A 19569-nucleotide genomic window follows, 5' to 3' on the forward strand; every position below is an offset into this window, starting at 1 on the left:
CTCGCCTTTGGAAAAGTGCTGTGGAACTAAAAGAATTACTGCCACGTGAATAAATCTCAACACAAGCAGAGAAAAGGAAGTCACATATATATGAGTTTGTATCACCATTCTGTTAATACAAAATTCTAGGACAAGCAAAACTATGGTAACAGAAATGAGGTCACGGGTTGCCTCTGAGGATGGGGGTGTTGACCTGAAGGGGACAGTTTGTACCTTGATAGTGTCCTGGTTATAAAGGTCAAAACCGGGTACATTTGTCAAATCTCATAAAACCAAACACTTAAGATCTGTACATTTCACCTTATGTAAATTATAACTCAGAAAAAAAGTGCTCTAAAAATGAAACAATTTCGGTGTCACCATCAAGTCGCCTCACGCCTTTGGGAAAGCCGACATGTTCCATGTAGGAAGCCTGCCTCCTGAGACTCCCTTCTCCTCCAGCTGCTCCTGGGCGAGGGGCCGTGGACACGCACGGCAGGGCTCACGCAGGCAGCTGCAAGCACCCGGCAGCTTTATTATCCCGTCAGAGCACGGGAGCGAGCCCCCCACGCACGGGCGGGTGGTGCTGTTGGGGTTCGCACTCCCGGCCCCACCCCTCACTCCTGGCTGTGGACCCGCTGGTGCTGGATGAGGTGGAAGCTCAGGCGGAAGGCCCGGCCGCACTCGGTGCAGCGGAAGGGCTTTTCGCCGGTGTGGATCCTCTGGTGCCGGAAGAAGCCCGACAGCGCCCGGAAGGCGCGGCCGCACTCGGAACAAGCGTACGGCTTCTCCCCGGTGTGGATGCGCCGGTGCTCGCTGAGGAAGGAGCTGCGGCTGAAGGCGCGCCCGCACTCCTGGCAGGCGAAGGGCTTCTCGCCCGTGTGCACGCGCTGGTGCTGGATGAGGTTGGAGCTCTGGCTGAAGGCCTTGCCGCACTCGCCGCACGCGTACGGGTTCTCGCCGTGGTGGGTCCTCTGGTGCCGGACGACGTTGGAACTATGGATGAAGGATTTCCCACACTCCCGGCACTCGTACAGCCGCTCTCCGCTATGGGTCCTCTGGTGCTTAGCAGCGTCTGACCGCTGACTGAAGGTCTTGCCACACTCGGCGCAGTCATAAGGCTTTTCCCCGGTGTGCACTCTCTGGTGTCTAATAAGGTTGAAGCTCTGGCTGAAGGCTTTCCCACACTCCTTGCACACGTATGGCTTCTCCCCATTGTGAATTCGCTGGTGCCTGACGACGTGTGAGCTGTGGATGAAAGCCTTCCCACAGTCACTGCATTCATAGGGTTTCTCCCCAGAATGAATGCTCTGGTGTTTCACCACATCCGAATAGCATTTGAAGCTCCTGTCACAGATGCTGCACTGGTGAGGCCGCCCTTTCCAGGGGCCTCTGCCATCTGTCCCAGAGCCTGCATTCAGGGTAGTGTTTGACCCGGATACACTGTTCTCCTGGCCATTCTGGTCCCCAGTTTCCTCATAACCAGCTGGGCCCTGAGCGACCTCTCTGGGCGTCTCTCCAGCTTCATTCCCACAAAGGTCCAGAAACCCCAGTGGCTGGGGAGGCCTCTGGCACAGTCCTGGCGTTCGCTCTCCGTGGTGTTCCCTCTCTTCTGGAGCCTCCTGCCGTGGCATCAACCCTGTGCTCTCAGCCCCTTGCTCAGGAGCCTGGCCAACACTTGATGCCTGTGCTGGGAAATCTGGAAAATGAAGGTCAGCGATGTATGATTTTAGACATAAGAAACTCTACGAAACAATACACAGTTATGCATGAACTTGAGATAGCGTTGGTGACCCACGGTAATGGCAGGACACTAATAAAGCCGGTGTATAGTAGGTACCCATTAGTTTGCTTGTCCAGTTCCCGCCCAATTCTCCCTCAGTTCCTAACTTCTGTGGGCACAGAAATGGACGAGGGACCGGAGGGTGGGTTAGGATCCTTTCCGGTGACTCCAGGCAAGGCCTGAGCCTCTGCCTGCATTAGCCTGGTCTCAGGAATGGAGGGATGGGCCGTGCACCCTTGGTCTGCCTCACAGCCTGGGAAGCAAAGCAGAAGAAACCAGAAGGCTCTGAAAGCAAACGTGTCCTGGTTCCCACTGACCACTCTGACCCCTGATCCCCCAAGACAACACTATCCCTGACAACTCTCTACAACCCACCAAACTCGAAGGGCTCTGCTCTGTGCAAGTAAGGGGGGTTCTTATCCCAACATCAGTACCCAGAGTGGGCAATGGCCTGTGGAAGGGACACCGGGCCCTTGGGTCCTGGCTGGTGGCAGTGAAGCTGGTTAAATTAGGGCCTGTTGGCTCATGGCCACAGACCAGGTGCCTGTTTAGACAACAACTTCAGGGATGTAGCTGCAAAATCATGGGACATCAGAAGGCTGGGTAGTGCCTGCAGCCTTCCTAGAATTTCCTGCCACAGGCACTACAGGGGCAAGTGGGGAGGTGGCTCGGAGGGCAGGGACACCAGGGCAAGCACGTCAACCAAGTTGAGAGAAGACCTTCCTGCCCATAGGCAGAAACCTCGTCAGCTGAACAGAAGCAGTGACGCCCCAAGCTGCACCCTCAGCTCAGTGGCTGACTGAGGGCCTCCCAGGCAGTGAGAGCAGGCTGGCGTCTGGCCTTCCATCGGTTCCCTAACAAGAGCATTAGTATGAGCACCAGGTGGGGAGGGAGTGTGTACACATGTGACCTGGGCAGCCATGTCTGTGTCCCACCTAGGCTCCCCACAGAACAAAAATCATGAGTGTGACCGTGAACAAGCTTCAAACACCGCTTGTCTCTTTGCTAAGGAAGGTGGCACTACTGTCAGCAACGGTCACGTGGTAGTGTATCCGCAACAACAGGAAACTAAACATGAGTCCTCCACTTCAACAGCGCTCCAATGTGGCCTGGACCTTCAAAATAGAGGGTCCTGGAGCCTGAGAGGGAGGTGGCCAATGGCAGGAGGCTAGCCAGATCTTCAAATTCTTCCTGGTCACCTCCTCTGAGCCCAGGCCAGCCGACACTGCTGGGCCCCGGGGAAACAAAGCCAAGAATTAATATTCTCATTCTCAGAAGTCTCCAGGTGGAGCGACCAGAGAAACAGAGGCATGTAGAGAGTGGCCAGGAGAGCACAGGCATGGAGCCAGGTGAGGTGAGGACCGCAGGCAGAGGGAGGTGGGGGGCTGTGACGGGAAAAGGAGAGTGGGGTGGGGTGATGCTGCCAGGATGGCACTCGGGGAGCCCTGATTCCTAAGCCAGCCCCACCTCCCTAGCTCCAGGATGGTCCTCCAACTGCTCTGGGCCTGGCTGCCCACCCCTCACCTGTGCATGTGTCCATCAGGGTGGCCCTCTCCATGGCGTGTGGAGACCCAGGCCTGGGCTCCCCTCCCTTCAGAAACACCAGGAGTGGGGACACCTGCTTGGGTAAAAGGAAGGAGAGGACAAAAAGTGACAGAGGGAGGTGAGGTCAGAGCTGCCTCCAGGGATCATGAAGGCGCCACCCACCCACTGGGCCTGTTTCTGTCACTAGAAATCAAGGTCCTGACTGAACAGACACCCCAGGAAGTACCGTTCTATGGGGTGCTGGCTCCCTCCACCTCAGACTCAGGAAAGGGGGGCGTCAGCACCACTGTCGTCTGCCTTTACCACCTTCAAGCAGTTTGCAAATGTCTAAAGAAATAATCATGGGTTTTTAAATTTTGTTCATAATTATGAAGACTTAAATATGAAAACAAGAAAAAATTATTTGAACAGTGCAATTTTGGATTAAGGAATGATTTTGCTAAGCTTAACACCAAAGGTAAAGTCTCACATTTAACTACAGAAGAAAACTTAGTTTAAAAACAAACAGACAAAGGGGCAGCCAGATGACTCAGGTGGTTAGAGCATGAGCTCTTAACAACAAGGTTGCCGGTTCAAGCACAGCGACTGGACTTGGAGCTGAGCTGCACCCTCCACAACTAGATTGAAGGACAATGACTTGATTTGGAGCTGATGGGCCCTGGAAAAAACATACTGTTACCCAATAAAAATTTAAAAAACAAATGAAAAAAATTTTTAAAAAATGGGTGGGGCTTGCAACATAGATAGGGGTTCATATCCTTAACATATAAAGACGGCCATATATTGAGAAAGCATGGAAAACTGCTAAAAGCCACGAACAGATAACACACACACACACACACACACACACACACACACAAATATCAAGTGGCTAATGTATTTTAAAATACAAGTCCCACATTTGTTCCCACCTCATTGCAATTCAGAAACGTCATTCAAAATACCATTGTTTCCTCTGAAAATGGCAAAGACTTAAAAACGGTAGCTCCTTACGAGCAGGAAGAGTAGGGTAAACGGGCACCTCGCACACCGCTACTCAGAGGGTGGTCATTGGACAACTTACAAATGCCCTAGAGTCACACCGCAATTCCATCTCCACAAACCTCTCCTGACACTGAAATTTTGGAGATTTACCTACATAGAAATTTCATCTCCAGTTTGTTTGCAGAAGAAACCTTGGAAATTTCAAGCAAAGAACAAGAAAGGTTGGCTCAAGAAAATCCAAGATACCGGGGTAGATAAACACTGTGCCTATGTCCTTCTGTGAACACATTAAATTACAACTAAATTACAGAGCAGTCAACCTGGAGAACCATCTGAAGTCTGACTAAACAGAAGTTTTACAACTAAGAATTAAAAAAAGCCACGTCGAGACTGGTAGGAGGGGCAGAGACACGAAACTGGCTGACCCTAAACCTCCCTATGGCAGTTGAGAATCTGGAGGGACATTAGCGGAGTCCCCACAACAAATGGCTGTGAAAAACAGTGGGAATTCCGACCATCCAGATGGGACAGAGGCTGCGGGATACCCAGGCGTCCTCTTAAATGGCCACGCACAGACTCGCTCGCAAGCGCTCACCTTGGGCTCCAGCGAAGGGACAGTGACTCGGGGGGCATCAGAGGCATACGGGGGAAAGACTGAGGTGTGTGGCTTCATAGCGAGGGTTGGAGAGCAGTCCCATTTTCCCTGTGTGGGGCCCTTCTCCCATGCAGCCAGCAGGTCGGCACCATCTTTCCTGTGTTTAGCCCTCCCCCTCTGGCTAAATCTGAATCTGATCCGTCTGGTGAGTTCTGCTTCTCTGCCCTGCTGACTCATTGGGACCCCACATTTACACCTGAGCAGCCGGCCCCACGCGCACTGCACTTTTTCTTGGAAAACTAGCCAAGTCCAGTGGGCCCCAGGTGGGCAGTGTCTGGCTTTGGTGACGTCTGCTGAGTAGCTCTAGGCTCAGCACTGTCACCAAACCAGAATCTACATTAACCTGGTGACCACAATTCTTCCCACTCTAGAGACTCCCTGAGACCCTGCCTCACTTAACTCACATACCACACAAGGTTTTATCAGAGGCTGAACCTTAAGGGAGCCAGCAGGTGGCAACAAGCCTCAGGATGTCCTGGCTTTTATGGACCTACCCCAGGACCAGTATTGGTGGTAGATGTCCTTGGTTCACAGCGTGGCCTCTCTCATGCTCCTCCAACTTTAGCACAGGCAACAAACAACTGTAGATTGCTTTGTAGCTCCTACAGGCAGTGGGTGACCTGGGCCTGCACCAGAGCCCCTCCCAAGAGGCCCCAGAACCAACATACTTGGAGGATAGCAGAGCACCACCCAATTAGCCCCCCAAGTCGCTCACCCAAAGGGTGGTCTCAACAGACACCAGAGCCCACTGGGGCAAATCACACTCAGTGGGGTAAACCCCACACAGAGTCCTGTAAGCTGTGGACATGGCCAAACCCCACAGCCAATCAGCCTGAGGGTCGATCCCACCCACTGATGTGCCAATAACAATGAAGGCTCCACTATAACAGGAGGGCACACACAACCCACACAAGGGACACTCCTGGAGCACCTGGAGCAGGTGACCAGGGACACTGTGCCAGTGGCCCCCAGAGCACCTACATAAGGCGCCCCGACCAAAACTGGGAGGCAGCCACAATGAGGAAACCAAAAAAAAAAAAAAAAAAAAAAAATGCATCCCAAATGAAAGAACAGTAGAAAACTCCAGAAAAAGAACTAAACAAAATGAAGGCTGCAACCTACTAGAGACAGAGTTCAAAACACTGGTTATAAGGATGTTCAAGGAACTTAGTAAGAACTTCAACAAAGAAATATGAAGCATGACAAAGGACACAGAAACCCTGAGAACCAGTCAGGACTGAAGAACACAGTAACTGAAATGAAGACTGCACGACAAGGAATCGCCAGCAGCCTAGATGAAGCAGAGGATCAAACCAGTGATTTGGAGACAAAGTAGCAGAAAACACCCAATCAGAGAAGCAAAAAGAAAAAAGAATCCAAAAAAATGAGGATAGTTTAAAAGACCTCTGGGACAACATCAAGTGCAACAACATTCGTATTATAGGGGCACCAGAAGGAGAAGAAAGCAAGGAGTTCAGAACCTATTTGAAAAAACTGATGGAAAACTTCCCTAACCTGGCAAAGGAAATAGACATACAAGTCCAGAAAGTGTAGAGAATTCCAAACAAGATGAACCCAAACAGGCCCACACCAAGACACATCATAATTAAAATGCCAAAGGTTAAACACAAAGAGAGACTCTTAAAAGCAGCAAGAGAAAAGCAGTTAGTTACCTACAAGGGAGCTCCCATGACTATCAGCTGACTTCCCAACAGAAACTTTGCAGGCCAGAAGGGATTCGCATGAAATGTTCAAAGTGATGAAAAATAAGGACCTACAATCACGATTACTCTACCCAGCAAAGCTATCATTTAAAATCGGAGGACAGATAAACAGCTTCCCAGACAAGAAAAAGCTAAAGGAGTTCATCACCACCAAACCAGTATTACAAGGAATGTTACAGGGACTTCACACACACACACACACATCAAAATAATAAAATAGCAATAACTACATATCTATCAACAATCATCTTCAATGAAATAGATTAAATGTTCCAATCAAAAGACATAGGAGGGCTGAATGGCTTAGAAAACAAGACCCTTACACATACTGCCTACAAGAGACTCACTTTGGATTGAAAGACCCAGAGACTGAAAGTAAAAGGATGGAAAAACATATTTCACGAAAATGGAAACAAACAAAGCTGAGATAGCAATACCTATACCAGACAAAATAGACTTTAAAACAGTCTTTAACAAGAGACAAAGGACCCAGCAATCCCACTTCAGGGTATTTATCTGAAGAAACCCAAAATGCTACTTCAAGGGGATGTGTGCATCCATATGTTTTTACAGCACTGTTTACAATGGCCAAGATGTGGAGGCAGCCTGGGTGTCGGTCAATGGAAGAATGGATAAAGAGGAGGTGGTACATATATACAACGGAATATTGCTTGGCCAGGGAAGGCAATGGGTTCTTGCCATCTGCACGGGCATGGATGGACCTGGAGGGAATTGTGCTGAGTGAAGTATGTCAGAGAAAGACAGATGCAATGTGATTTCACTTATATGTGGAATCTAAAGAACTAAATAAATAAACAAAACAAACTCATAGATACAGAGAACATTTTGATGGTTGCCAGATGGGAGGGGGGTGGGGGATGGATGAAAAAGGGGAAGGGATTAAGAAGCACAAATTGGTTGTTACAAAGTAGTCACAGGGATGTAAAGTAAAGCACAGTGAATATAGTCAATAATATGGTGATAACTATGTATAGTCCAGGTGGGGTTAGTCAAGGGCACCAGTTCGTAAATTATACAAATGTCTAACCACTATGCTGTACACCTGAAATTAACATAATACTGAACGTCAGCTGTAACTGAAAAATTACAAAACGGGGGCAGAATGTGAAGGTCCACATTTCCAGGTATAAAACAAGGAAGTCACGGGGATGCAATGTACAGCATGGGGACCACAGTCAATAATCATATGAGACCTCGTGTGGGCTGGCGTCAGATGGTTGCTGGACTTGTATAGTGATCACTTCCTTAGGTATATAAATGCTGCGTGACTGTGGTGTACATCTGAAACTCATATAATGTATGTGAACTATATTTTTTAATAAAAATCTTTTTTAAAAAAATAACAAAACAAGGTTAACACAGTGGGAATGCAGTGACCCCTGACGGCTGCCTCACTAGTCGGGGAGCTGTCCTCTGGCCATAGTGCCGTCCCCCGCTCCCACTTTCCACAGCGGACCTGCGGCTCTTCCTCAGCGAGAGCCCAGGAAGGACAGGAGGCCCTGCACCCGGCCTAGGAATCGCGCTTCGCCCGTCCCCGGCGTCTACCGCCCCCAAACTGACCAGCCACTAACCCGCAGACAAGTTGTCCACCCAAAGCGCCGCCGTCTCCTTCACCCGCCTGCGAGCGCTCCCGGCGACGCTCTAGGCCGCCGAAGGACTGAGCACTCGGCTGCCCTGGAGGCCGCTGCTCGAGTACTTCCGGAGACGCTCTAGGCCTCAGGAGGACTGCGCACTCTAGTGCCCTGGAGGTCGCGGTTTAGGCACTTCCGGTGACGCTCTAGGCCGCCAAAGCACAGAGCACTCAGCTGCCCTGGAGGTCGCAGCTCGAGTACTTCCGGCGACGCTCTAGGCCTCCGGAGGGCTGTGCGCTCGGCTGCCCTCGAGACCGTGGCTTGGACTTCCGGCGACGCTAGGCCTCCGGAGGACTGTGCGCTCGGCTGCCCTGGAGGCCACGGCTTGGGCACTTCCGGCGACGCTCTAGGCCTCCGGAGGACTGTGCGCTTGGCTGCCTTGGAGGCCGCGACTTGGGCACTTCCGGAGACGCTCTAGGGCCCCGGAGGACTGAGCTCATCCTCCCTGGATTCGGCGGTTCGGGGACTTCCGGCGACGCTGTAGGCCGTGGGAGGACTGCGGGCTCGTCTGCCCTGGGAGGCTACGGGGTCGACTGTCACTGCGCGCTGGCTGGCCTCTCTCTGCAATTCTTAAAGGAAGGTTCTCTAGCTCGAGTGCAAGAGCCTCCCTGACTATTGTCCCAGCCACCTTCAGAGCAAGCCTCCCTCCCCCGTCTTTCCGCCCCACGGGCTTTCCAGAATCCCACCTTCTGCCAGTCCCCATTTCCCACGCACCTGTCTGGGGGCAGCTCTCCCTTCTCCCAACTGGGCTCCATCCCCTCCAGCCAGGTCCAAGGATGAGATCAGAGAAGTAAGTCTGGGTTTGGTGACCGAGCTGACTGCGGAGTGAGCGAACGAACGAATGAACGAAGTCAGTGCTAGTGGAGAAACGGGAGTGCCATGGGGGAAAAGAGGCGACAGAATCTCAGGAAACTTCCCCATGTTGAAAGAGCAGGAGAAAAGGGTCAAAGGGGAGGGAGTCACGGGGTGGGCAGCAGCCTCACCCTCGCTGCTCCTTAGCACGCGGGGCCCTTCATAAGCCCCCAAGCAGCACAGAAATCCCTTTTTGCTGGCGAGTGCCCGGGGGGCGGGGCTGAGAAGCTCAGTGGTGCCAGGCACTGTGAGGCTGGCACCAAACTCATGCCCACTGGCCCCACCGTGCAGGCGGCCTGCCGCCCTGCTGCTCAGCCCTGGGGTGTCCACTACCCGCACACTCACCGCTGGTCCCGCACGTGTGAATCACTTCCTCCAACATCAGCACCCCTGAGACAGATGCTGCTTTGCACAGGAGGACATTTGGGTTTCCAGAGGAAGGAGCTGGTGCACGGAAAAGGGAAGCGACACCCCTCACTTGGCCAGGCTGCGATGACAGACAAGCACACATCTCCGTGGCCAGAGACCACAGAGCTCCGTGCTCACCGAGGGTCAGTGGGCCGCCAGTGGGTTGCTGGTGCTGCGGGGGAGGGGGCCCTTTTTGCTTCCTTTATTGCCCAGAGCACCTTGGGCACGGCGGGGTTCGAGGACTGGGACATGCAGTTCTGCCACCACTTGGGGGACGAGACGCAGGGTCCAGACCGCAGTGGACCTACCCTTTGGCTGGTGGTCAACAGCGGGGCCAGGACGGAAGGACCCAGGCGGTCTGAGTCCAGCTCTGGGTTCACAGCACAGCTGCAGTTCAGTCCTGCCTGAGCCTCGGTTTCCACCTGTAGGTCAGGGATGCAGGCACCTCTCACGCTTGGGGGACTGGAGATGCAGTGCACAGGGCTTCTAGTGCTGCTCCTGGCAAATCTGAGACCTTCAGTACACCGACGTTATTTTAGAGCTGAGGTTAAGTCAATCTGTTTAAACAGCAACAATTGTAAACCACTCCCAAGCCTACAAGACTGGCGGAAATGTGTGCGAACACTCCCTGCACTTGTTGGTGAGTGATGTCTTTTTTTTTGGGGGGGGGGGGGTGTTCTATTTTTTCTAAACTTCTCAAATTTTCTTTAAAGACCATGAATGGCTCTTACAATGAAAACAAACTCTCAAACGCTATTTAAGAAAAAGAATCTGTTACAACCTGTGCTCCTTGAAGACTAGACCAGTTTTCCTGGGGCGGGGGTGGAGGGGGGCGGAGGCTGGGCAGAGCCCCAGGTGGCAGCACACTGAGTGACCAGAGATGTCAGGTCAGAGCCTGTGGCCCAAGGGAAAAAGACAGGGGCTCAAAAGGGGAGTACCGTTTCCCTGGATCCTGGCCTCTGGAAGAGGAGAGCCTGGCGTGTCCCCTTGGCTGGCGATGTAGGAGGTAAAGTCACAGCGGGTGACACAGCTGCTATCGCGGGACAGAAGACTCGTGCTGACAGGTCCTGAGCACAACAAATGCCAGCTGGGTGGGGATGGGGCCGCGCCCTGAGCCCACATGCTCTTCCAGGGACAGGGCGGCCTGGACTTAACAAGGCCTGTCCCGACATTCTAGGACGAGTTTCTCACAAAGGGAAACGCGGTCTTCCGCATTATTTTCAAATCTCACAGAAATCTGTCAGCAGGCCTCTTTAAACTACAGAAAGTGGGTAAAGCGTAACTTGGGAACCTGGCCCATGGCCCACGCGTCCCACGCAGTGGCTGCGCGGAGACCCTGGGGCGTGGCCTGGCTGCGCCCTCAGTCCTCACCCGCGGGTTTGCGATCGGGGACCCCCTGGGTTAGGTGCTGGGGGGCGTGAGGACGGACGAAGGCCGTGGCGTGGTGGCTAGGGGACAGCGGAAGGCCGTGTCCACTCCCGGCCCCAGGGCCCCGCGACCCACGCAGCGGAGCCACTCAACCGCGGCGCGGCGGGACCGGGCTGAGCCACAGCGGGAAGCGCGCGCTGCACCCACAGGAAGCGCCGCCAGCACTTCCGGCCGCTCTAGGAAGCTCGGAAGACCCTCTGGGGAACCGGCGGCGGCGGGGGCTGGGGGCGTGGGGGAGGGAGCGGCTCGGGATACTGGGGGGAGCTGGCTGAGGGGACCGGCGCGGGGGAGCGGCCCGGGGGACGGACTCGGGGCGGGAGGACCTGGGAGCCGCGCGCGTGCCTGGAGCTGTCCGAGGTGCTGGGCTGGACGGGGCCCCGGGGTCCCTGAGGCCGACTCCGGACGGAGGGATGGAGCAAGGGGACTCGGTGTGTAGGGTCCTGAGGCCGCAGGAAGGGCTTTGGGAGGCAAACGAGGGGCACTCAGTTTGTGACTCTAGAAGACCTCTGGTCTATGCGTGGGGGAGAGGAGGGAGATTTGGGTTGCTGGAGTGGTCTGGGGGATGGATGGCGGACGCTGGCGTGGACTGGGGTGAGATCATTACCGTGCACTGCTACGGCCAGTCCACGCGGCCTGCGACCAGCTCTGACCCTGGGCACGACAGCTACCTTCAAATCCTGAGGACCCTTCCTATGGACGAGTGTGGCCAGGTTATGACAGGCCCAGAGGACAGAGCTGGGAGTAACTGGAGGTGAAAGGGCAGATCGCAGCCCAAGCCAGACCTGTCCAGTGGGTTGAGGTGCCCGTCCAGGTGGTGCCTCGACAGGGCTTGGAGCACTTGCTTTAAGGGAGGGGCTGGATGAGACCAGAACTCCCCAAACCTGGCGCACCATCATCACTGGGGGTGTTGGAACTAAGTCCAGATCTCCTGGCTCAACCCCAGGCCGACTCAACCTGTCCCCCCAGGGTTTGGGCGGAATCTGTTTTTCAGCAGGCTCCCCAGGTGACATAATTGGGTGGTCTTGTCATGGGTTCTCACACCACATGAAACAAGGTCCGCTTCACAGGACTGACTGAGACCAGCATGAGACTTGCAAACAGCACCGCAGGGGGATGCTCGGAGCCGATCCAAGAAGGGCTGCAGCTTGGACCAAGGGGAAGGCGGGCTGTGACAAGTGGATGGAAACGTACGCAGCCCCGAGACCCTGCAGGGAAGCCCTCCTGTGGACTCTGTAGCAGCTACAGGACAGTCAGTCCTCAGCCTCCCGCCCAACTGGGTTGCACTGGGCTCAGCCTGCAGGTAAGGCACACAACCCTCATAGGACCTGAGGGTGGAACGGGCTCCGTTCTCACCCGAGTCGCCAGAGTGGGTTTCAGGGCCATCTTTCACTGCACAGGCTGTGCTGATAGCCCCGTAACGGGTGTCAGCTGGTGGCACTGTTTGCAGGTGATGTTGCAGAAGTTACTCGAGGAAAAACGGACCAAGTCCCCAAAGAATGTGCCCCCTTTGCAGACCACAATCCTAAGAAAATTCTGGCCCCCAGTCTCCTCTCCCTCACTTGGGGATGAATCCCTTGGCAGTGACGTTGGTATGGCACGAGAAAAGGGGCCTGATGGTCCGGTCAGTGCAGACATACAAGCCCAGCCTGGGCGCTGACGCAGCAGGACGACCCTCCCAGAGCACAGGCCAACCCTGCCACTCCCCACGAAGCTGGGGAGGCCCTGCTTGCTGCTCTGTGGCCCGGCTGCTCAAAGACTGAAGTCCCACATTGCCTCGCGGTATTAGGGAGAGCGGGGACAGGTACATTTGCTCATCTTTCAGGCCAAAGGCACTTGAGTTTTCGGGCGCCACTGCCACTGCACATCAGCAAGGACGACTCGAGGAGGTGCCCTAACCTGTGAAGCTTATGTCCAGAGACAGCCTGGCTGCCCGCCCTCTCACTGAGTGGGGGTGCAGGGCAGGGGAGCCCAAAACACTTGGTGGCCACGGGGCCCTGGGAGTGTGGCCTGGAGAGGTGAGGCAGCCCAGCCACAGGGCTCTGTGAACTGGGTCCCAGTGGAAAGAGGAACTGGGGAGGGGCCCGGCACACCTCAACTGGGGTGGGGGTAGGGTGGTGCCACACTGTCCAAGGGGGGCAGGTGGGACAGGGAGTGGGCACATGCTGTTGACACTTGGGCCATCCCCACCCAGCTGAGCTCTTTCCAGAGCTGGAAGTCCAATAGCTACAAGGCAGACATGGCAGATCTGAAGACCGCCTACACTGTCAAGAGGAGAATGCCCTGGGCCCCCACCTTCCGGGGCCGCTTCGCACATGCGCAGGAGTAATGGACAGGCGCAGCCTTCAACTGAAGCCCGCTGGCTTTAGCCACCGCCAAGTGCCCACCCGAGAAGGCAAACAGTAGTCTGCGACTTGCTGTGTGAAGAACAGGCCACGCGCATTCTCCCAGATCCGCGAGGGGACCGCATTACCTCGGTCTGGGCCAGCCGGTCCTCCCAGCCCCACTCTGGGTCTCTGCATCTGGAAACAGCCACCTTGGGGCGCCGCACTGCGCCCTGGCTGTGGCTCCAGGTAAGTCACGATGCTTCCAGGCCTCAGTCCCATGAGATCGGAGACTAAAGGGAGCCCTGTTTCCCGCACCCCCACCCCACTCCTCTCGGAGACGGGCTCTCAGGAACCAGAAGCAGCCCCATGGTCTCGCCCAGGCAGCAATAGCTCGGGTTTCCATCAACTAAAAAGAATTTATTCGGGACACTTGGCACGCGGTGCCGGCTGCGCCAGCCCGGAAGGGTGAGCGGGCCAGAGCCTTCCCTCTGCAAGCGGCCCGTCCAGGCCTGGCTGCGGCCGGTGCCCCTGCTGGCTCTACCGCAGCCTCCGCACCTGTTACTCCCGGTAGTGGACGCGCTGGTGCTGGATGAGCTGCGAACTCTGGCCAAAGGCCTTGCCACAGGCGCCACAGGCGAAGGGCTTCTCGCCCGTGTGCGTCCGCAGGTGCCGGAAGAAGTGGGAGCGGCCGCGGAAGGCTTTGCCGCAGTCGGCGCACTCGTAGGGCTTCTCGCCGGTGTGGATGCGCTGGTGCTCGATGAGCACGGAGCTCCAGATGAAGGCCTTGCCGCACTGGCTGCAGGCGTACGGCTTCTCGCCCGTGTGCAGCCGCTGGTGCCGCACCAGGTTGGAGCTCTGGCTGAAGGCCTGGCCGCACTCGCCGCACTTGTACGGCTTCTCGCCGTTGTGGATGCGCACGTGCTGGGTGAAGTGCGAGCTGTGGCTAAAGGCGCGGCCGCACTGGCCGCACTCGTAGGGCTTCTCGCCCGTGTGGATGCGGTGGTGCTGGATGAAGCCCGACCAGCCACGGAAGCGCTTGCCGCACTCGTGGCAGGCGTAGGGCTTCTCGCCCGTGTGGATGCGCTGGTGCTTCAGCAGCAGCGAGTTGTACTTGAAGCTCTTGCCGCAGGCCTCACACCTGTGCGGCTTCCCGCCCCGTGGGCTGCCCTGCCGGGCCCCAAGGCCAGAGCCCCGGCCGAAGCTGTCCCCCAGCTCAGGGCCACCGTCGGTCCCAGAGGCTCCCTGTGGCACGAGCGTCATGCACCAGGCACCCCTGTTCTGAGAACAGGACACGGCCCCTGGCAGCTGGCCTGCTGGTTGCTCCAAGCTGGACTCCTGCCCAAAGCTGTCCCCACACATGGGCCTACGAGGAAGAGACCTCAGAAGGGTCCTCAGTGCCTCGCCGTCCTGATCCAGCTCCTCCCCAGGACCCTGCAGGTGGGGAGGTGACAGAACCTGCTCGGGCTCCAACTCAGAATCTGAAATGAGACACGGGAGAGGCCGATGGCACCCGCCCACCCGCCAGTCCACCTGGGGGGGGGGGGGCACTATGTCTGCCCTTCCAGGTGACAGGACCAGCAGGGGGCGCCACAGTTTCGAGACCAGGCTGAGAGCAGAGCCCCCCCCCCCCCCGGAAAGCCTGACAGCAGTCAGACTCCGGGAAGCACAATGCCCTCTGCTCAAAGGGGTGCCACCCAGATCCCTGCAGGGGCGAGGCTGCTGCTTCACACTCTGCAAGGGGGCGCCCTTCCCGAGGCCCACAGGCCCACAGCTCCTCCAAGGGTTGGTCAAGGTCAGGTGGCAACTGCCTCTTGGCCCAGCTCCCCCTGCCCCTGGGGAACTGCCTGATACATTCAGGGTCTCCAGATGGGGACGTGGGGAGGGTTGGAGAGCAGCAAGGGGCTGAGGACCTGGATTAGTGCAGCCCCAGCCAGGCTGTGGGGAGAAGGGGTGGGGACCAGAACTTGATTTGGGGGACAAGTGGAGGCCAAGGGCACTCCACAGCAGGAGGGGGCCCCAGGACAACTCCCTGCTTGCGGGTCTGTGTGAGGGGGGCAGTGTGCTGATCAGAGACCCCAGGCACACAGGCAGGTGACTACAGGGGTCTGGGGCTCAGGGGAGGGGTCTGGGTGGCACTCACAGCCTCGGGAAATGTCAGTGATGCGAGTGGGGAGTGTGGGGGGGCAGAAGGGAGCTCCGAGACAGGGACAAGTGGGGCCCACGGCCCTGGCAGTGCTGGTGCCCAAAGCAGTCGAGGACGCGGGGTCTGCCACGTGCAGCCACAGGTAAATGTGCTCCTGGGCTCACCCCAAGCAGGGTCTGATCACTCACCTGGCCAGCAGGTGTCGCTGCCGAGCGGGACCTCCTCCTCCTCCTGGAGATCCAGCTCGGACAGTCCCTCCTCCCTCAGTGGCTGGGACAGCACCTCAGGGCTGCAGCTGGCGGAGCCTGGGGGCACACGGGAGCTGGGGCTCAACTCCCCCTCCTCTCAAATCCAGCCAACCTGCAGGATGCCACCTGCTCCTAGGTCACACCCTCCAACACACCTCCTTCCCCCCATGGCACTCCCTCCAGAGCCTGCCCAGTGCCAGGCAGGAGGGCCTGCCTGGTGGCTTACATCTCTCTTCTTTAGGGTCAACCCTGCTTGTTTCCCTTGTGGGCAGGGTCCCCCCACTTCTGTTTCTGGCATAGCACAGGGAGAGCTGAAACTGCTGGCTGTGCAACCCACACTCCTTCCCACTGGGCAAAGCCCCTGGCACTTTAGGGCACCTGGACAAGGTCAAAGGCCCCAAGCCTGGCCTTCCGGGCTCTGGCTGCTCGTGGCCGGCCTCTGCCGGTGGAGCCCGCCAGGGGCAGCCGTACTGTGCATGGGCACCAGCCTTCTTATCCCGCAGGCCGGGCTTGGTCGGCATGTCCTCCGGGACAGCCCCTCCCAGCCCTATGCCCTGCCACTCCACAGCCTCAAGAGGAGCCACTGTTTTCTGGGCCCAGATGGGGGTCAAGGGCGTGGGCCTGAGTCAGACTGATGTGGTCAGAATCCTGCTGGCCTCCCCTGGCTCACACCTGCGCCTCCATGTCCCCATCAGAAACATGGGGACATGAGGTCCTACTTTACCAGGCTGTTGTGAAGGTGACATGAAAAACTGGAGGTGAAGTGTGGGTCTCCAAGTTCCGACTGCATAAAGGGTGGGGAGCACGGCCCCCAGGGCTGTGGGGCTGAGCTTTGGACAGGGCCCCAAAACCATCATGGAGGGAGAGGGAGCTAGTCCAGCAAAGGCCTGTGCAGTTTATGTGCTGGGTGGCGTCCAAGCTCTTTCCAGGCAGCACCCAGCCCACACCCGCCCCGCCTGGCCCACCACAGGGCCGCGCGGGGGCCAGGCAGGCTGCTAGAGCCAGGCGCAACACCAGGAATGGCTAGGAGCTCAGGTTCCGGTCCTGGATTGACCTGAGGGTGACCCAATTCCTGATCTCAGGCACCCCCGCGACCTCTCATTGTTAGTGCCCACCTAACATGGTCTGCCCAGAGCCTGGGACTCAGCACAGCTGCTACTCCACAAATTTCAGCTGTCATTACATCCCTCACCGCAACTGAGAACACCAAGAGCGAGAACATGAGATGGAGCACCCTGGGCCCTCGTCCTGACTGTCACCAGGTCACTTGTGTCCTCAGCTATGAGAGGGGCAGGCTAGGCCTCCTGTGGGACGTGGGGCACGGAGGACCCCAGGACACCCTGACATCTGAGCACAAGCAGGGCCCTGGACATCCTCCCCCGGCCAGTCACGGGTTACTTCCACACCTTGACGTCCCCAGACCCTTCCAGGGGAGTGGAGCAAGGTTCCTGGGACCCCACTCAAACCAGCTTGCCCAGAACTCTGGACACGATTTCCAAAGGCTTGGAGAAGGAGATGTGAGGACTTGCTCCTGTCACACGGGACCCAGGTGTGGAGGCTGCTTTTCTTTTTGCCCTGACCACCCTCTCGCCAAAGAAATGCAGTCCCAGAGGACTGTCCCCTAGGGAACCACTGTTTATGACACTCGGCCCCTAGACTCAACCAATGATGCCTGAGCCCCACCCAAATCTGAGGGTGCAGGAGTCCCGGAACCCAGGGAGCTGCTTTGGTTCCCGCCTGCAGGGTGGGTGTGCTGGGCAAGTACCGTGTTGATGACCACGGAGATGTAGCCGAGCCTTGTGGTGGTGGGCTCCAGGTGTCCCCGGTGACTCGAGGCTGACAGGGGATGGCACACAAGGGGGCTCCTGACCATCCCCCAGGGCTGCCATCTTCCCCAAGGCCTGATGAAGTTCTCCACACCTGGGACCTGGGGAAATGAAAACCATGGCACAATGAGCGGCTCACAGGGATGTGCGTGGGGCAAGGCCAGCAGCCCGTCAGCCACAGGTGAGCTCGTGGGAAGAACCCCTCATGTGGGGTCTGGGGTATGAGGCGATCGGGTCCCTGGTACATGAGTCCATGTGGAACAGCACCAACACCTGCAGGGACCACACCAAAAAGCTGTGTCCCAAAAAATGGCCTGGAGTGTCCTCCCAGCCCACAGCCTCACCCACAGAGAAAAGCACAGTGGTTCTCCCCGAAAAACCTGCACCACCGCTGGCGGCTCCTGGCCCTGGGGGATGGTGAAAAACTGAACCTCGTCTGCCGGAGCATCAGCATTCTAGATTAAATCTTAATGAGACATTCCCAGAAAGTAAAACCGTCTTCCTCAGACCCTGCAGAGCCCTCAGAGGCTGCAGGCGGTAACGGTAAGCTGCCGGCACCCCCACAGCGCCCGGGGCCTCCTTTGAGGTCAAAGATACTTTAATTTGGTTTGCAAGAATGGCTTATGCAATGTCAGAGGATTATCTTTTCACGCTGTGATGAAGCAGGACTCCTTCCTTGGGGTAAAGAAGGAGGACAAGTCAGGGCGGGCTCCGCAGACCCGGCAGACAGCACCTGCTCCTAGGAAGAGGGGAGGCAGCCCCAGAGGGGCTCTGGCCAGTGCCCGGGCCTTCTAGGTCAGCCCCCAGCAGGCCTCATCCCCTAATGAAGGGGTCACAGGCAGCTGGGACTGGGTGCCGGTCCTCAACCCCCCGTCACAACTTGTTTCTCGGTTAACTTCCTAGGACTTACCTGGGAAAGGGCACGCTCTGCCCCACCCTGGCTGTCTGAGCAGAGGTGGCGGGGACACAGGGCGCCCACAGGGACGCGAGCACAAACTCAGCGCACGTCCCACGCTCCCGCTGCTGCAACCGGCTGAGGCGGAAGGGACGCAAACGCCACCGGCCCAGGAGCAAACCTTTCTCTGCCCCCCTCTCTCCCAAGCTTGGAGCCTGTGCCCCGTGGGAAAAGGCCCGACCCCGGGGAGCCTGGCAGCAGACAGCAGCCTGCCCGGTCAGAGGTCCGGCGCTCACACTCGCTGGCCGCGGGCCTCGGACTAGAGACTTCTCTGAGCCTCAGCTTCCCATGTGCAAGGCGGGCATGACGGCTCCCGGGGTTCCGGGCGCGTGGGGAGGTGCCCCGCAAATGGACAAGGCGATCGCCTGGGGCCACTGCGCCCGCCACTCCGCGGATCGACCACCCGTGGTCCCAGGCAAGGCCCGGGATCAAGGTCACGCGGTGGCAGCTGCGGGGCCAGACCCGCAGGGACCACGCGCGAGTGCAGGCCAGGCCCTGAAGTCACCGCCCCGCCCGGCGTCCACTCACCTACCGGGCCGGAGGCGGCCATCCGCGCCCGCGCCGGCCGGAAGTGAGCGCATGCCCCGCTCCGCCCAGGCCGTGCGCACTTCCGGGCCGCTCTGGGCGCCCGGAGGACCGCCACCTCGGTGGCCGCAACGCGTGTGATGGAAGTACACACAGCCGAATTCCGCTTTGGACGTGTCGTCCACGAGAATGGACGGAGGCGCGGGGGCCCTGGCCTTCACCAGTTGCCCTTTTCTGTCTGGACATCGTCTCCGTGACCGGCCACCCAGTGTCGCCCCGCTGGATTCATTTTGGCGGGGTGGGGGCACCTTCCTGTTTCCTGTGAAGGGGGAACCTGGGGGGTTCTAGTTACCCAGACTTTGAGCCAATCACCATGTTTTCCGCCCGCCTCTTCCCCCTCCTACAGGAGCCCTGCCAGACTCAGCCTGAACAAGCATCTCGCTTAGGTTTCGGAGGGCCCTGCGCTGGGGCGGGGAGGGGGGAGGCTGCCCTCCGTAGGATGCTGAGCCGCTTCTCTGCCCCCGCCCACCAGATGCCA

The 19569-nt window shown here is 57.4% G+C and overlaps 2 protein-coding genes and 1 long non-coding RNA gene across 12 annotated transcripts; 1 reads left to right on the forward strand and 2 right to left on the reverse strand.

Annotated features, from left to right (window-relative positions):
* Nucleotides 1-70: 70 nt before the first annotated feature.
* ZNF696 (zinc finger protein 696) lies at nt 71-11155 on the reverse strand. Of its 7 annotated transcripts, XM_088799268.1 has the most exons (7): nt 10954-11098; nt 10521-10649; nt 9891-10004; nt 9520-9618; nt 9037-9179; nt 3287-3380; nt 71-1678 (listed from the first exon to the last, which is right to left on the reverse strand). In XM_088799268.1, the coding sequence occupies exons 4-7, from the start codon at nt 9554-9556 to the stop codon at nt 597-599; spliced, it is 1356 nt and encodes a 451-aa protein (XP_088655394.1). In that variant the 5' UTR covers nt 9557-9618; nt 9891-10004; nt 10521-10649; nt 10954-11098; the 3' UTR covers nt 71-596. The 7 variants fall into 7 exon arrangements, with proteins under 7 accessions (XP_088655394.1, XP_088655393.1, XP_088655392.1 ...); XM_088799267.1 differs by having other exon boundaries at nt 10521-11155; XM_088799266.1 differs by having other exon boundaries at nt 9037-9140; nt 9520-9661; nt 10521-11155.
* Nucleotides 8975-13702, forward strand: LOC141567862 (uncharacterized). The gene is made up of 5 exons (XR_012490783.2): nt 8975-9112; nt 9590-10222; nt 12078-12310; nt 12833-13025; nt 13202-13702. It is a non-coding gene; the product is annotated as an uncharacterized LOC141567862 (long non-coding RNA).
* Nucleotides 13703-13725: 23 nt separating this feature from the next.
* Nucleotides 13726-19323, reverse strand: GLI4 (GLI family zinc finger 4). 4 transcript variants are annotated; one of them, XM_019712243.3, is made up of 4 exons: nt 19039-19320; nt 17491-17652; nt 15666-15782; nt 13726-14812 (listed from the first exon to the last, which is right to left on the reverse strand). In XM_019712243.3, the coding sequence occupies exons 1-4, from the start codon at nt 19085-19087 to the stop codon at nt 13893-13895; spliced, it is 1248 nt and encodes a 415-aa protein (XP_019567802.2). In that variant the 5' UTR covers nt 19088-19320; the 3' UTR covers nt 13726-13892. The 4 variants fall into 4 exon arrangements, with proteins under 4 accessions (XP_019567802.2, XP_019567803.2, XP_019567805.2 ...); XM_019712244.3 differs by having other exon boundaries at nt 19035-19319; XM_019712246.2 differs by lacking the exon at nt 19039-19320 and adding an exon at nt 18462-19028.
* Between the last annotated feature and the right edge of the window lie 246 nt (nt 19324-19569).

This window comes from Rhinolophus sinicus, chromosome 6, assembly GCF_057876585.1.
Source record: "Rhinolophus sinicus isolate RSI-liver-muscle chromosome 6, RSI-T2T, whole genome shotgun sequence".
Classification (NCBI taxonomy): Eukaryota; Metazoa; Chordata; class Mammalia; order Chiroptera; family Rhinolophidae; genus Rhinolophus; species Rhinolophus sinicus.

What these genes read in the sequence shown, in the direction of transcription:
- ZNF696 (XM_088799266.1), bottom strand. Translation starts at nt 10,754, where the DNA reads ATGTCGGGACAGGCCTTGTTAAGTCCAGGCCGCCCTGTCCCTGGAAGA. An exon ending in TCACACGTGCGGGACCAGCG is followed by an intron (nt 9,141 to 9,519) that starts GTGAGTGTGCGG and finishes CTCACTCCGCAG; the next exon opens with TCAGCTCGGTCACCAAACCC. An exon ending in CCTGATGGACACATGCACAG is followed by an intron (nt 1,679 to 3,286) that starts GTGAGGGGTGGG and finishes TTCATTTTCCAG; the next exon opens with ATTTCCCAGCACAGGCATCA.
- GLI4 (XM_019712243.3), bottom strand. Translation starts at nt 19,087, where the DNA reads ATGCGCTCACTTCCGGCCGGCGCGGGCGCGGATGGCCGCCTCCGGCCC. An exon ending in GGATGGCCGCCTCCGGCCCG is followed by an intron (nt 17,653 to 19,038) that starts GTAGGTGAGTGG and finishes TCATTTCCCCAG; the next exon opens with GTCCCAGGTGTGGAGAACTT. An exon ending in TCTCCGTGGTCATCAACACG is followed by an intron (nt 15,783 to 17,490) that starts GTACTTGCCCAG and finishes GTGTGCCCCCAG; the next exon opens with GCTCCGCCAGCTGCAGCCCT.